This window comes from Gadus morhua, chromosome 8 (assembly GCF_902167405.1).
Source record: "Gadus morhua chromosome 8, gadMor3.0, whole genome shotgun sequence".
In the NCBI taxonomy this organism is placed as follows: Eukaryota; Metazoa; Chordata; class Actinopteri; order Gadiformes; family Gadidae; genus Gadus; species Gadus morhua.
The window spans coordinates 16,705,798-16,719,124 of record NC_044055.1 but is presented as its reverse complement, the minus strand read 5'-3'; the positions used below and the strand labels follow the sequence as shown (position 1 = coordinate 16,719,124).

The following is a 13,327-nucleotide window of genomic DNA, read 5'->3' as shown; positions in this document are numbered from 1 at the left end:
AAGGTGTGTGCACCTGATGCATGTGAATGTGAGGTGTGTGAGATGTGTTCACTTGAGGTGTGCATGTGACACGCATGTGCATGTGAGGAGTATGCACATGAGGTGTGTGAGATCTGTGCACATGAGGTGTGCGGGTGACACATGTGCACGTGAGTTGTGTGTGTGTGTGAGGGGTTTGTATGACATGTATGCTCGTGAGGTGTGTGCATGTGAGTCGTGTGTGTGTGTGTGTGTGTGTGCACACACGGGGGACTGTTTGATTAGACAGACCCTCCAGGATTTCGTGATGTTGCGATTTGCCCCTTCAACCAATCATCGCAAATTCAGGGCGGTGTCGCAATTTTAACCAACCACCGCAAATTTGACCAATCAGTGGCATCTTGAACTGACGTCGACAAACTACCTTCCGCCTTGCTTCCCGTGTATACGCGCACATGCTGCATTCATGCAGCATGTGCGCGTCCAACGTTTCCCACTTGCTGACCAAAGTAACTGCGAAAGATCGCGAAAAACACTATCCTGGTATTCTACATGAAAGTGGGGGGAAGTTATTTTGCACTGTATGCAACATTGTGGTGGAACATAAGCGAAAATCTTCAATTGATAAGCATTTTGCCACCGCGAAACAGAACTGCAGAACTGCAGGCAGGACGTCAGACGACGAAGAAGATCACTGTGACACAGGCTGTGGCATCCAAGTCAATTGCCAGCGCGGAACGAATCAAGAATCAATTATTCATAGGACCATTCCTCAGTGTTTTTGTTCTTTTAATTAATGTTCTTTTCAGTAATAACTTCAGGAAAAGCTCACGCAACATCAGGCATTTTAGGGCGCAACAATCTCAAAAAAGGCCCGCGAAATCCTGGAGGGACTGATTAGATCTCCAGCTACGGGTTCTAAGAGTGGGGTTTCATCAGAACCTCGAGCCCGGACCCTTAGCTGAGACAGAGGGAGGGGTGGTGTTTGTTCACTGGATGTGTTCATTGTTAGGTTGGTCGGGTTGTGTGTGTTTTGATTTAGTGTGTGTGTAACTGTGTGTGTGTGTCAGTGCATTTCAGTGTAATTTTCTGTGTAATTATGTGATTACGTGTGCATGCTTAATTTAGTATTTTCAGTTTTACTGTGTGTTGCTGAGTGTGCGTATTTACAGTGATTTTAGCTTTAGCTGCGTTTACTGCGTGCTTGGGCATTTTTATGTGTACATTTAAGTTTTAACTATGTGTGTGTGTGTATCCTGCACCTCATGACAACAGTGAAAAGTTGGTGGTTTATGAGGACTGATTGTTAGACTCTCTGTCTCTCTCTCTCTCCGTCTCTCTCTACCTCCCTCTCTCTCTACCTCTCTCCCTCTCCCCACACATTGGATGCTGGGTAACTAAATCTGAGGACACGTTTCACTTCTCTCTGTAAACAGAGCTTCCTGGATACACACACCTTCAGCTGGCTAAATACCGCTTTGCTCCCCACACTCATTCTACCATCTTTGTAAACAGACCAGGCTTTTAATTATCGCTTAACGTGCGTGTGTGTGTCTGTGTGTGTGTGTTTTTGTGTACTCTCCGAGCGTCGTGCTACCAACCTGTTCTTTCAGCAAGACCTCGATGCTGACCCGATAACCACAACCACACACAACAGGAACTGTTGCGGGGGAGGGAGGGGAGGAGCTAACCTAGGCCTCTTTTGTATGCAAATGACCCCGGCCAGAGAGTGAAAGAACAAGCCCATGACCTCACAGTCTGGGAGCACTTGTCATTTACCTCACAAAGCTTAACTCCGCCTCGCTGGGCCACGGGCCAGCGCTGGTCCTCTGACCCCCAGCCCCCCACCAGACGGTCCCGGGTGGACTAACGGTTCTGGCCGGGGACCAGCCCAGCCTGGCAGACCAACAGCCGTTGCTGGCCCGGAGTCATGGTCGGCTGCCAGAATGGTGGTGCCAAATATCCAACTCATGGAGGAATGGGGTCCGGTCTATTTAGACCCCTGTGTTCTGAGTCAACATTTACATTTAATCCTTGAGAACGTTAAACAACAACTCGAGCCGGTCGCAGTGATGTACTGCTTGAAAATGAATTCCATCATTAAGGCTTCAGTAACATTGAGTACAATGTTGATCCCATGATACGAAGGACTGCAGCCCAGGAGGAGGGCAGGTCTAGCCCCAGAGCGTGGGTTAGTTCAGTCCTTCCTCATTCCTTTTTGTTAAGTTCCTTCAAAGAAAAAGGCGATTGTTTGACTTGTTTTTGTCGGCTTTGTTGGTTCTGTCATATTTCTCTCTTCTCGTCTGTATAATGAAACGTTGGAATCACACCATAACCTTTATACTTTGGTATCATTGTGAGCTGTCTTTGTTTGAGGTGTGACATGATGGTTGGGATGGGTTAAACCTCAACGTATTTGACTTGGCCACAACATAGAAGTCCTTTTTGGTGGTATTTACCCTCTACAGACGACACAGGGCTCGACCTGGCTTTGGTGTGAGAGGTTGAGCAGACTTGGGGCTTAATGATCCGTCCTGGTTAACCAATAACTTCCCCTGCCCACGGCCATGGGGAACTTCTGATGACATCAGCGTTGCTTTTTCCCCTTTAAGATACGACTTACTTATCACACAATGCCGTTTGATCTGGGTCTCTCTCTCTCTCTCTCTCTCTCTCTCTCTCTCTCTCTCTCTCTCTCTCTCTCTCTCTTTCTCTTTCTCTTTCTCTTTCTCTTTCTCTCTCTCTCTCTCTCTCCCAAAGTTGACACACTGAGTGAGTGAGCACCTGCTGGCTGGGATCGTCTTGATAAAGCTGATGAGGGATTATTGTGTTTCCCGGTTGTCATGGATACAAGGTTATGTGTGCTTGTAGAGGGGAATGGATCAGTGGGAGGCAGGTGTGATCTTAACCTGGCCACCCCGCCCCCTAGGGATTTATAACCAATTAGAGGCAGCGCTGATGACCTTACTGCACTCACCTGTGGGGGTTTCCAGTGTCGTCAGGTTCCTGTGAGTCTGCACCTGTGCTGCTCACCACCAGGTCACCAGCTGGATGGTGCATCATTAATCCTGATTTACATCCAGTCATTCATCAGCTAATAGTGGGAATAGCTGATATTTCTAGAATAAGAAATAATCCTAGAAACTGCTATTTTTAGGATTTTTAGGAGAAATAGCATTAGCGTTGCTCAAATTCTTTACCTTTTCCAACAACGCTTGTTGGTTTAAAGTTATATTAAACCTAGAAAAAGAAATACCCAAAAAACAATGCTTTCCCAATCTTGTTTTTTTTAATGAACACAGGCTCCTCTCACTCTTGCTCCTTCCGCTCACACCTGGCTACTCCCACTCCTACCTGGCCCCTCCCACCAGGGGTCAGGCCCACAGCTGAGTCAGTAGAACTCATCCCAGCTCTTCCCGGTTCCTGTACAGCTCCACACCAGCAGCAGCCTCCGCCCAGAACCCCCAGTCACCACGCTATTAATAACCCATGACCTCCGACCTCTCACAGGGCTCCAGCTCCGGCTTACACTGGGCACTGTTGGTAACCAGACAAACACAAGCGCGCGCACACACACACACACACACACACACACACACACACACACACACACACACACACACACACACACACACACACACACACACACACACACACACACACACACACCCACACACACACTGCATTTAGACCAAGATCACCAGAACCTTGAACCAAAAATCACTGCCCTGACTGCATTACCGTACTTTTACATTTAATCTATTTTTCTCTATTATATATAATTTTGTGCAGATCATTTGTATTGTATTAATTTAACTCGAAAGAATTGTAAATGTAGTCAGTTTGTAACTATACGTATATATGATTTATGAATCCACAAAAAGTCTGACTACACTGAAATTAAACCCATACATTTCAATGGAAACAACTTCCCCGGCATCATTAGGTGATATTCTGAATCACATTCATGTTTTCTGTACAGACAGATGGAGAATGTTCTGACAATCCTGTGTTCAAATTGTCGTGTTTTGTGTTAAATCATTGGCCTTTTCCAGTGCCGGTTCTGGTGGGTTCCGATCGAAGGATGGGAGAATAGGTTGCCATGGTTTCGAGTGGAATATGACAATTGGCATTCAGAGTCTATCGTGAACACATGAGACCTGGGTTGGAATCCGCGGCCGGAAGGACTGTGGATCCTTGCGTTTCCAATGCTCACCAAGGTCAGGTGGGACATCATCGTTGCCACTGGTAACGCAGAGCTCTGCTTGCGTTCGTGTGTTTGAGAGGAAGAGATTACGTTGTATGTTTTTATAAACCACTGAGTTACTGCCTGGTGTGCGGAATAGGAACTGGTTGAATACGAGAAGGGGAAATAAGAAACAATAACAAATTAAAAAGTCACTAGTTCACTCAGGAGTCACTGTTTGGTCCCCTGAACAGAGAAGAAAGAGGACATTTCGGGGGTAGGATGTTGTCATGGCTAGGCCGAGGGTTATGAACCGTTTTTTTGTCCCGCAACTCCATTTTAAGGTCTTACATTTTCGTAACCCCACAAAATCTAAATCAAATGTAGCCCCATCATTGCACACTTCTATTGTTCTGAAGTCACCCAGGCCCCTACCGGACCCTAGGACTGGTGGGATGGGCCTGGCACCATTCCCCGTCCAAAGCCCTCCTGAGGTCCTTCGTCAGGAACCAGTCCGAGGCCCCATCCTGGGAACCACACCCGAACCCTAAACCCTAAACCGAAACATTTCCCACACCATCGGTGCCCTGATGCGATCAGACAAGCGAGATTTATAGCAACTCGTCCACGGACTCGCGTTTACACTCCCCGCTTCTTTAAGGCTAAACCGCCTGAGCGACAGCAAACGGTTTTTTACTGTCGCTCGGTCAAAACTACAGCCTCTGGCGAAGCCGATTGGTTTGGGCGTTTGGAGCGCTTGTCGTCTTTACTGTGCGAGCGAACACTTGCATTCTCTGGCCCGCACTCTGCCGCTGGAGGGGGTGTGAGAAATGTGCGCTGCAGGCTGTCAGCTGTCCTGCTGGCTCGTCCCTTCGGAATGAAAGCAGGTGTGTGTGGTGTGACTGTGTGTGTGGGTTTGTGTGTGCGTGCGTGCATGTGTGTCTTACAGGACCACTCCGGTGATTTACTATGCGGACAGAAATAGGCCGCTCTCGTCAAATGCACAGCACAGACACATGCAGGCCACACACGCACGTGCATACCCACACACACACGCATACGCGTGCACACCCTTACCCCCACACACTAACGCACAAACACATGCACACACAGAGTGAATATAGGCCAGCTGCCTGCGTCTCTACCCAGGCTTCAACTGTTGGGGAGAACCAGGGCGTTATCGTGGTTCATGGAAGGGTACTGGCTGCTGGTTTGATATGGGAGATATAAGCTAATTAGATTCACACTGGACCAGGATGTGTTTGTATACAATGTGCATTTGTGTGTGTATGGGTAACAAGAATGTATGTATGGGTGTGTCTGTGTCGGGGGGGGGGGGGGTTTGCCAGTGCACTCTGAGGTCTGAGGTTGTGTGAGTGTTGTCAGATGTCATTATTACATATCCACATCACACCGGCTACCATCCTGCCTGGCTTTAAACTTGACTGCTTACCGTTCGATTCGAAACAGAAGGCATCTCACTCACTTACCCAATCACCCACTCACTCACTCACTCACGTTTCCATTGACGTGGGGCTGAGACTTCAAAGCCTCTCCACGAGGTATTAATAAATGATGGAACATTCCGCTGTCGCCATGGTGACACTCAGCGCAGCAGGTCACCCTAGGACGGTTCGGCCCATCTCACCACCGCCATCATCAGCAACATAGAGCATCCAGTCAGCAGTATGTGTCCGACCAGCCTGTCTGCCTGTTTCACTGCGACTGTCTGTCTGCATTCCTAACCTACTGTATGTTCTGCGTTTTTTCTTTTGTCGTTTTATTTTCCTAATTTAGATTTTTTCTTATCTTTATTTAAATGTATACTACTGTGCTGTATTTCTCTAGTGGTACCCACTTTCACCCTATCGGAATGTTTTCTCATCTTATTAAGTAAAAAAACAACAACTATATTTAACATCCATGTCACTTCCTGCTATAGCAGCTTCTTGACGAAAGGTCTGTGACCTCCAACCAAGACCATCGCCCTCTGGTCTCTGCATCACTCAAGACAGCCAGTACAGAAGTACGCGTTCGGGGTGAGCAGGCACCACACTGGCCTCTGCAGGTGGACAGCGTGTACTGCGATCTGTTGTTGGTAAACGCCAGACCTTGATGGCAATGTGGCGTGTCGGGCAGGCGGGCCCACTCCTGAGGATCTTGTGATCCTGGGTTTTAGATGCAGACGGCTGATTCACATCAAAGTGAGCACCCTCTGGTCTTGGGATATAGGAGACCACGCAGAATAATCATTCAGAGTATAATCATCCTCATTCTATCACTCTCATTCTGAGAATAATTCCTCTCATTCTGAGAATAATATCTCTCATTCTGAGAATAATAACTCTCATTCCGAGAATAATGAGGGGCATGCTGGGTTCTGAGCCCCAATGGGGCTCACACAGGTGGCTTCAGTTGGTTCTAGGTCAAACTAAGCTTCCAGTGTGGGGTGATGCATTATGGGTAGTTGTTCTACCAGTACTGCAGTACTGGCTTCAGTACCATTGCCATCAGGGTTGGATTGACTCCGTTGTCATGGTGACACAAGGATGGATGAAGTCACGCTGGCTTTCCTTTGATGCTTGAATAGATCTAGTCGGCCGTAGATTCTCGCATGACCGGTCTGTGTTTGACCTTTGACCTCTGACCCTCTAGCTTGCTGTTCGTTTCTTGGGAAATTTGTTGAAGAGTTTCCTGACTGGCAATAATAGTCTTCATCTCGTGCACATTCCAAATACTCTATCACTCTTGGATATTGACCACTGTGTTCTTCTTCGTGTGTGTGTGTGTGTGTGTGTGTGTGTGTGTGTGCGCGTGCGTGCTTGTGCTTTTGTGTGTAGATGTGAAGGGGCCCGTCGCCTACCGGTTGTCCTGTGGTCAGCCGTCCGTTTCAGAGCCCGGCGCCTGGGAGAGAAAGTACTGCATCCTCACAGACACACACCTGCTGCTGCTCAACAAGACCCAGGTAACGCACAGCCTCTGTCGCTCATAGTTAATACGAGAGACAGAGCGTCTCTCTCTGTCCTTCTCTTTGCTCTCCTTCTCTCTCGCTCACCCCTCTCTGTCTCTGTGACATATGACATATTGATGTTCACATAATTTATGATATATTGATGTATATTTAATATATGATATGAGTATATTTAATATGTGACATATTGATGTATATTTAATATGACTTATTTATGGATACTTAATATATAATATATAGAGTATATATTACATATTGTTGTATATTTATTATGACATAATGAGTATATTTAATACATGAAAATAACTATACGATGTATATTTAATAGATCTTATATTGTTGATTATTTAATACTTGAAATATTGATTTCCTCCAGGGCCAATCCGATGGGCTGCAGAGCCCTACCGACTCCACGAGGAGCAGGAGTCTGCGGAGGACAGTTAGTGTTCCGTCTGATGGGCAGTTCCCCGATCAGCCGCCAGAGGGCGCCCCAATGCCAGGTAAGACTGCTGCCACCAGCCCCGACAGTCCTACAGCTGCTGAATGATAATAACTCCATGTTTATCTTTAATGAGAGACCTGTTCAGCTGCCGTATCAGAAGGCTCTACTCTATAAATCGTTTATAAGAAATGATCATTTTAAATGACAAATTGGAAATTAACATTACTTAGTTTGAGATTTAAATTGGATAGTAGTGGCTATGGTGTTCGACTTGTAGCCAAAAGGTACTTGATTCGATTCCCAATATCCGCAGTCTAGCTTGAGCTAGATGCCCTGAAACCTTCTAACCTTCTGCTCCATAATGGCTTGCATCTGAATTCACCGAATTTGGATGAATGTTCTAAATGGTCAAATGTTACTGTAAAATGTCCCTTTGTTGACCCTCTCTTCTGCTGGCTGTGTGTGTCTTGCTTGCTGTTCTGTGCTGAGAGAAACTGGATACTGTAAGTTGAACAAGTAGTTTTACCAAGCAACACGCCCAGTGATGGAGCATTTCCACTGACCGGTCACAAACGTTGACTCGGGTTTTTAAATCACAGACATAAGTCCCAGCTCCATTTAGCGATCCCTCTTTATTAGTGTACCTTCCACACGCATATGTTTTGATACGAAGAGTTTAGGAAGCAGTCCTGAGCGCAAACATTCCAACCACTCCCTGAAACCCGCCATGCTCGCAGTTTTACTAAATCGGCTGGATTACTGGATTACTGCTGAGGAAGCATCATGGATGAGGTCACTGTACAAACTCAGTCAGCACACCTCTGTTTCCCTCTGCTAGGGCCCTTGATGGGGCCCTAGCTCTCTATCTGGGCCCCTCCACTCTATTGGGGGCCCTCTTCTCTATCTGGGGCCCTCTTCTCTATCTGGGGCCCTCTTCTCCATCTGGGCCCTCCTCTCTATCTGGGGCCCTCCATCTATCTGGGGCCCTCCATCTATCTGGGGCCCTCCATCTATCTGGGGCCCTCCATTTATATGGGACCCTCCATTTATATGGGGCCCTCCATTTATATGGGGCCCATGGTCATGGGTAGTGCTGCACGATTAATCGAATCGCAATCGTGATATCAGCCTCTGCGATTGTATAACCGCAAAAGGCTGTGATTTTATGAAAAAAAAAGTATTTATTCTATTTATTTTATCTAGTTGTACTATTGAGAAAACCTAACAAGTTTGCACTTTAGAAATGCCTTTCTTTTGAATGAATTGATTTCATTTTGTAAAATATTGTTATTTTGAAAACGGTACTGTACACATTTTTTAGTTTTTGTATTTTTTATGCTAGTTTAAGTATGTATGTTTGAGTTGATACATAATCATTTTAAAATTATCAGTAATCTGTGTGCATTTTCCTTGATAACCAAGCAAGCAGACTCATGACACCATTTGTTTATTATATCGCAATCGCAAATCGCAATATTGTCCACAATAATCGCAATAGGACTTTTTCACTAAATGGTGCAGCAATAGTCATGGGTCAGGGGACCGGTTCACAGTCCCCGGTCTGTACTTCCTATGAGCTGTACACCAGTTAACCGCTGTCCCCAGAGCGAGACGAATAAGAACATGCCAAGAAGAACAACAGCACAGACAAGGAGCAGTAAGAGTTTTTCTCACCGGTTATTTGACAAATGTAAAATAAGTTCATCCCTCTTTCTCTCACAGCTAATCTCCTGAAACTAGAACAGAGATCTCTCTCTCTCTCTCTCTCTCTCTCTCTCTCTCTCTCTCTCTCTCTCTCTCTCTCTCTCTCTCTCTCTCTCTCTCTCTCACATTAAAAGCACCTGTGTACCTAGCCTGGGACAGTATAGAGGGGCATCTGCTTGGAGCCAGAGACACTGGGACTGAGTGCTGAATCACTGGGAGACAGAGGCTGTACTTAGTGGTGGTTTGCGGGGGGCTGGGTCCCAGGCCGTTGGCTAGCTAGTCTGTGGCGAGTGGGAGCATTGCAGCAGGTCAACCCAGGACAAAGCTAGTATGTGTGCCCACGACGGTGAGGGGGCCCTGGGATGACCCCCCCGGCACCAGAGGTGGGAGAGATGGATTTTCCCTGGAGGCCCGGGGTAGGGGGAGTAAAGTAAGAAGGAAAAGTTCAGTTCAAGTGACTACCCTCAAACGTCAACATCTTAACCCCAAACGCTGTGTGTGTGTGTGTGTGTGTGTGTGTGTGTGTGTGTGTGTGTGTGTGTGTGTGTGTGTGTGTGTGTGTGTGTGTGTGTGTGTGTGTGTGTGTGTGTGTGTGTGTGTGTGTGTGTGTGTGTGTGTGAGTGAGACAACTGTAACCAGGCAGCCCATTCATTCAGCCTTGACCCCGTCACTCCCACCCGCACCCCCCGTCTTATTTCTATGTTAATCGGGCAGCAGGTCTTTCTAAAGCAAACTCTTTCTGGAATGTCCACCGAGAAACGACCAACTGACTCGTTCTTAGCCTACAGAGGCGAGAGACGTGTCATTTCAGTCCATTGTTGTGATAGAATATAATTGCACAGAACGGCGTGTAATTACGATGCTACAGCGAGACCGGTCATTACCTGTGAAATATTCCATAACCGAGATTCATCGTTGGTGTCTTTAGTTTGGTTCTTCTGAGTTGAAGGCTTACTTTTTTTTAAATGTTTAAATAAAGACTTAAATTAGTGGTTGGGAGCTCAGACGGGTCCTTTGGAGAGCTGGGTTATTGTTGTTCTAGTCCACACCAACGAGCTGAAATAGAGGTCTTATCTGTCCTCCTCCGCGGTGTCTTGGGATGAAAAGGCGTCCATTGTTGTCAGCTCAGGAGAAACACACACACACACACACACACACACACACACACACACCACACGCGCGCGCGCGCACAGAGACGCGGGGAGGGAGAGAGGGCTAGCTTAGGACGTCTTGGCGCTGGCTCTTCTGCATTCCTGTGTCTTGACTTGACAGGGGTTTTACGGCTAAGGTCTCTGGCGGACGCAGAGAGAGTAGTTGTGGTTGGGGTTAAAACAGGCATGTGAACGAGGTGTTTTTTTCTTTTTAGAATATGGATTTCTGGGGTAAGTAACTCCCTTTTATTGTTGAAGTGGGTACATACGTGAGAACCGACATCCAGTGTGCCTGCGTTGGATCTCTGGGGGATGCAGGTTGCAAAGAACAACCGGAAACTTTTCTGGTTTTCCAGGAACAACCTGCTGCGGTTAGCGCGCTCGTTGCGTAATCGCGCTGATATTTGCGGCTTTTAAAAGTGTATTTTGCGACGTGTTGCGCACTACGATAATAGGATCAGACGGGGGGTGGGGGGGCGGGGGGGTTATATATCCAGCGTGTATCCGGGATTTGATCCGCAAGCACCATGTTGAAGGGGCTGGCAGGCTACCGCGTTGCACTTGTGCACACCGATCCGGTTGGAGCCTACTCTTCATTAAACGCGTCCAGAATTTCAAAACGGTCCGACCGTGTGTATGCGGCTATAATCCCGCATAGTCTTGAATCTCATATCAGTCAATACTAGCCTGTAAGTGTTTGCTATTGATGATGAATGTCTTCCGGTCGGCTGCGCCGTAATAATGGGCTCGGACCGCGGCAGTTAGACTGGCCTGCATCTGTCGCTCCAGTACAAACAATAAAGTCCTTGTTGTCACAACTACCAGGACTGGGCGACCTACACACTGGGTCGAATTCCCACCGTGGGCCTGCATGTTTAATCAAGCACAATACGTCGTTTAGCAGCTGATAAATGCGCTGTGACAATGATCGTTGTTTCATTGAAGTACAACGCAAGGCATCGTTGGTGGGTCCGTCAAAATATAAATGTCTGGTCCCGCCTAGTCTACAGTGAGTTGACTAAACATGAGATGGACAGCTTCACAAGTAGGCCTACTTTTGACACACAAATAATAAACAATATTATTATTAACTGAGTATTTAAACTTCAGTTGAATGACTTGTAGATTATCTTTGACCGTGTCTTGTGTCCCTGGATTGCACTAGTTAGAAAAGGTAACTGCACTTTGCTGGAACAACGGGTACCCCAGACGATGCCTTGCTCCAGCAGCCTCCCAGGGAATCAAACCCCTAAACCGGCTTGTGATCGTCCATAGATATATGGATTGTTTACACGTTGGACTTCCATTTTTTAGATGGTTGTAGCACTGCATGACAGGTGCCTACAGTGGAGCTCTGCCATTGGCCAGCTTGAAATTCCATGCATTCCTGCCTTGTGACATCACGTCCATTCATACTCCTACAGAGACGCATCCACCCATGGTAATCCCACGCTCGGATACCAGCGCTCTTATACAAACCAGACAGTATTATGGGATGCCTGACTAACAAATAAACAGCACACCCAAACAAAGGAGTGAGTTCAACCACAGTTGCATGAGGGTTGGGCACGTATATGGTTACAGTGATGACCAGGGACTTACTGTTTGGGAGGTGTGTGTGTGTGTGTGTGTGTGTGTGTGTGTGTGTGTGTGTGTGTGTGTGTGTGTGTGTGTGTGTGTGTGTGTGTGTGTGTGTGGTGCTGAAGGTGTCTTCTGAGGACAATGTAGTGACGAGGGTGGCCTTGTCGGTGTTATTAAATCCCAGATTCCTTGGTTAAAAAATACTAAATTACCCAGAATCCTCCGCTCTGTCTGTATCCTGCACAAGGTGGGAAAACAGAGTTGTTAGAAATAAAGAAAATGGAGAATAAATAATTGATTAAACTTGCTGTGAGGGAACTTCAGTTCTAGTTCACTGCGATAACAAGAACAGCAAAACATTGACGGACACAAAACACAAAAAGAAACATTAAGACATATTTAATGTCTTCTATGACATCTCCTTTAGAAGATTGGTGATAATACTGTGTGAGTTGGACACGGCTCCGCTCAGCTGGTTTTATCCTTTAACATTTAGTCTGATAGTTCAACAGTGGTGAGACGGGTGTTAGCGATCCCTTGATGAGGGGTGGATCCAGCTGATTCACTCTGATGGCACCACAGCGGGGAGAGGTGTTAGAGGTGTTGGGGTCTCCTCTCAGCTCATCCTCGCTCATCATTTTCACCATCTGTGTCTTGGCGCCCAGCAGGCCACTAATGAAGGAATAACTGTCTAGTTTTAGGGTTTGTTACACAAATGCAGGTGGCAGGACTCGGAGGGTGTTGTAGTAGGTTAACTTCCAGCTGAAAGGAACAGGGGGCGATCTCTGATGTGTCCTGCAGGCCTCCTGGAGAAAGATGCCATTACTCATACCATCTCATTAATGACTAGTATCCGTACCTCTCTCCTGTGAGTCACATAAAAGCATCTACTAAATGACTATCAGAATGCTATTATATTAAATAAAAAATGACTATTATTATAGTTCATACTAATACATGGTACATACTTACCCACCCAACACGTTGTGAGTCCTGTTAATGGGGGGGCTTATTAGTGGAGGCTGGTGGTTCTGTTTTGCTGAGGCCAGCTGTATGGCGACACATTAGTGCCATAATTCACTAATGTGATAAAAGATGCATTCGGGCGTATTATATTATTCCACTCGCGTAGATATTAACTGCGAGCGCGCAAATGTTCTCTGCGCGCGCAAAACAGCCTCTCGCGCGCGCAAATTACCTCAGCGCGCGCAAAACAGCCTCTCGCGAGCAGCAAATTACCTCAGCGCGCGCAAAACCTCTCGCGAAAGATGTTTTTACGCTCTCGCTCGAATTTAATTTTGGCACTATGGGGG

General features: G+C 46.8%; 1 protein-coding gene across 7 annotated transcripts in view; it reads left to right on the top strand.

Annotated features, from left to right (window-relative positions):
* Window positions 1-13,327, top strand: part of rasal2 (RAS protein activator like 2) — a 49,962-nt gene that overhangs the window by 9,644 nt on the left and 26,991 nt on the right. For 5 of the 7 annotated variants that reach the window (XM_030363297.1, XM_030363296.1, XM_030363295.1 and 2 more), the window contains exons 2-3: window positions 7,006-7,130; window positions 7,513-7,636. In XM_030363297.1, the coding sequence (XP_030219157.1) occupies window positions 7,006-7,130; window positions 7,513-7,636 (249 nt within the window). Of the gene's footprint in view, window positions 1-7,005; window positions 7,131-7,512; window positions 7,637-10,480; window positions 10,665-13,327 lie in introns of those variants that run through there. The other 2 variants (XM_030363301.1, XM_030363300.1) reach the window with 1 other exon arrangement.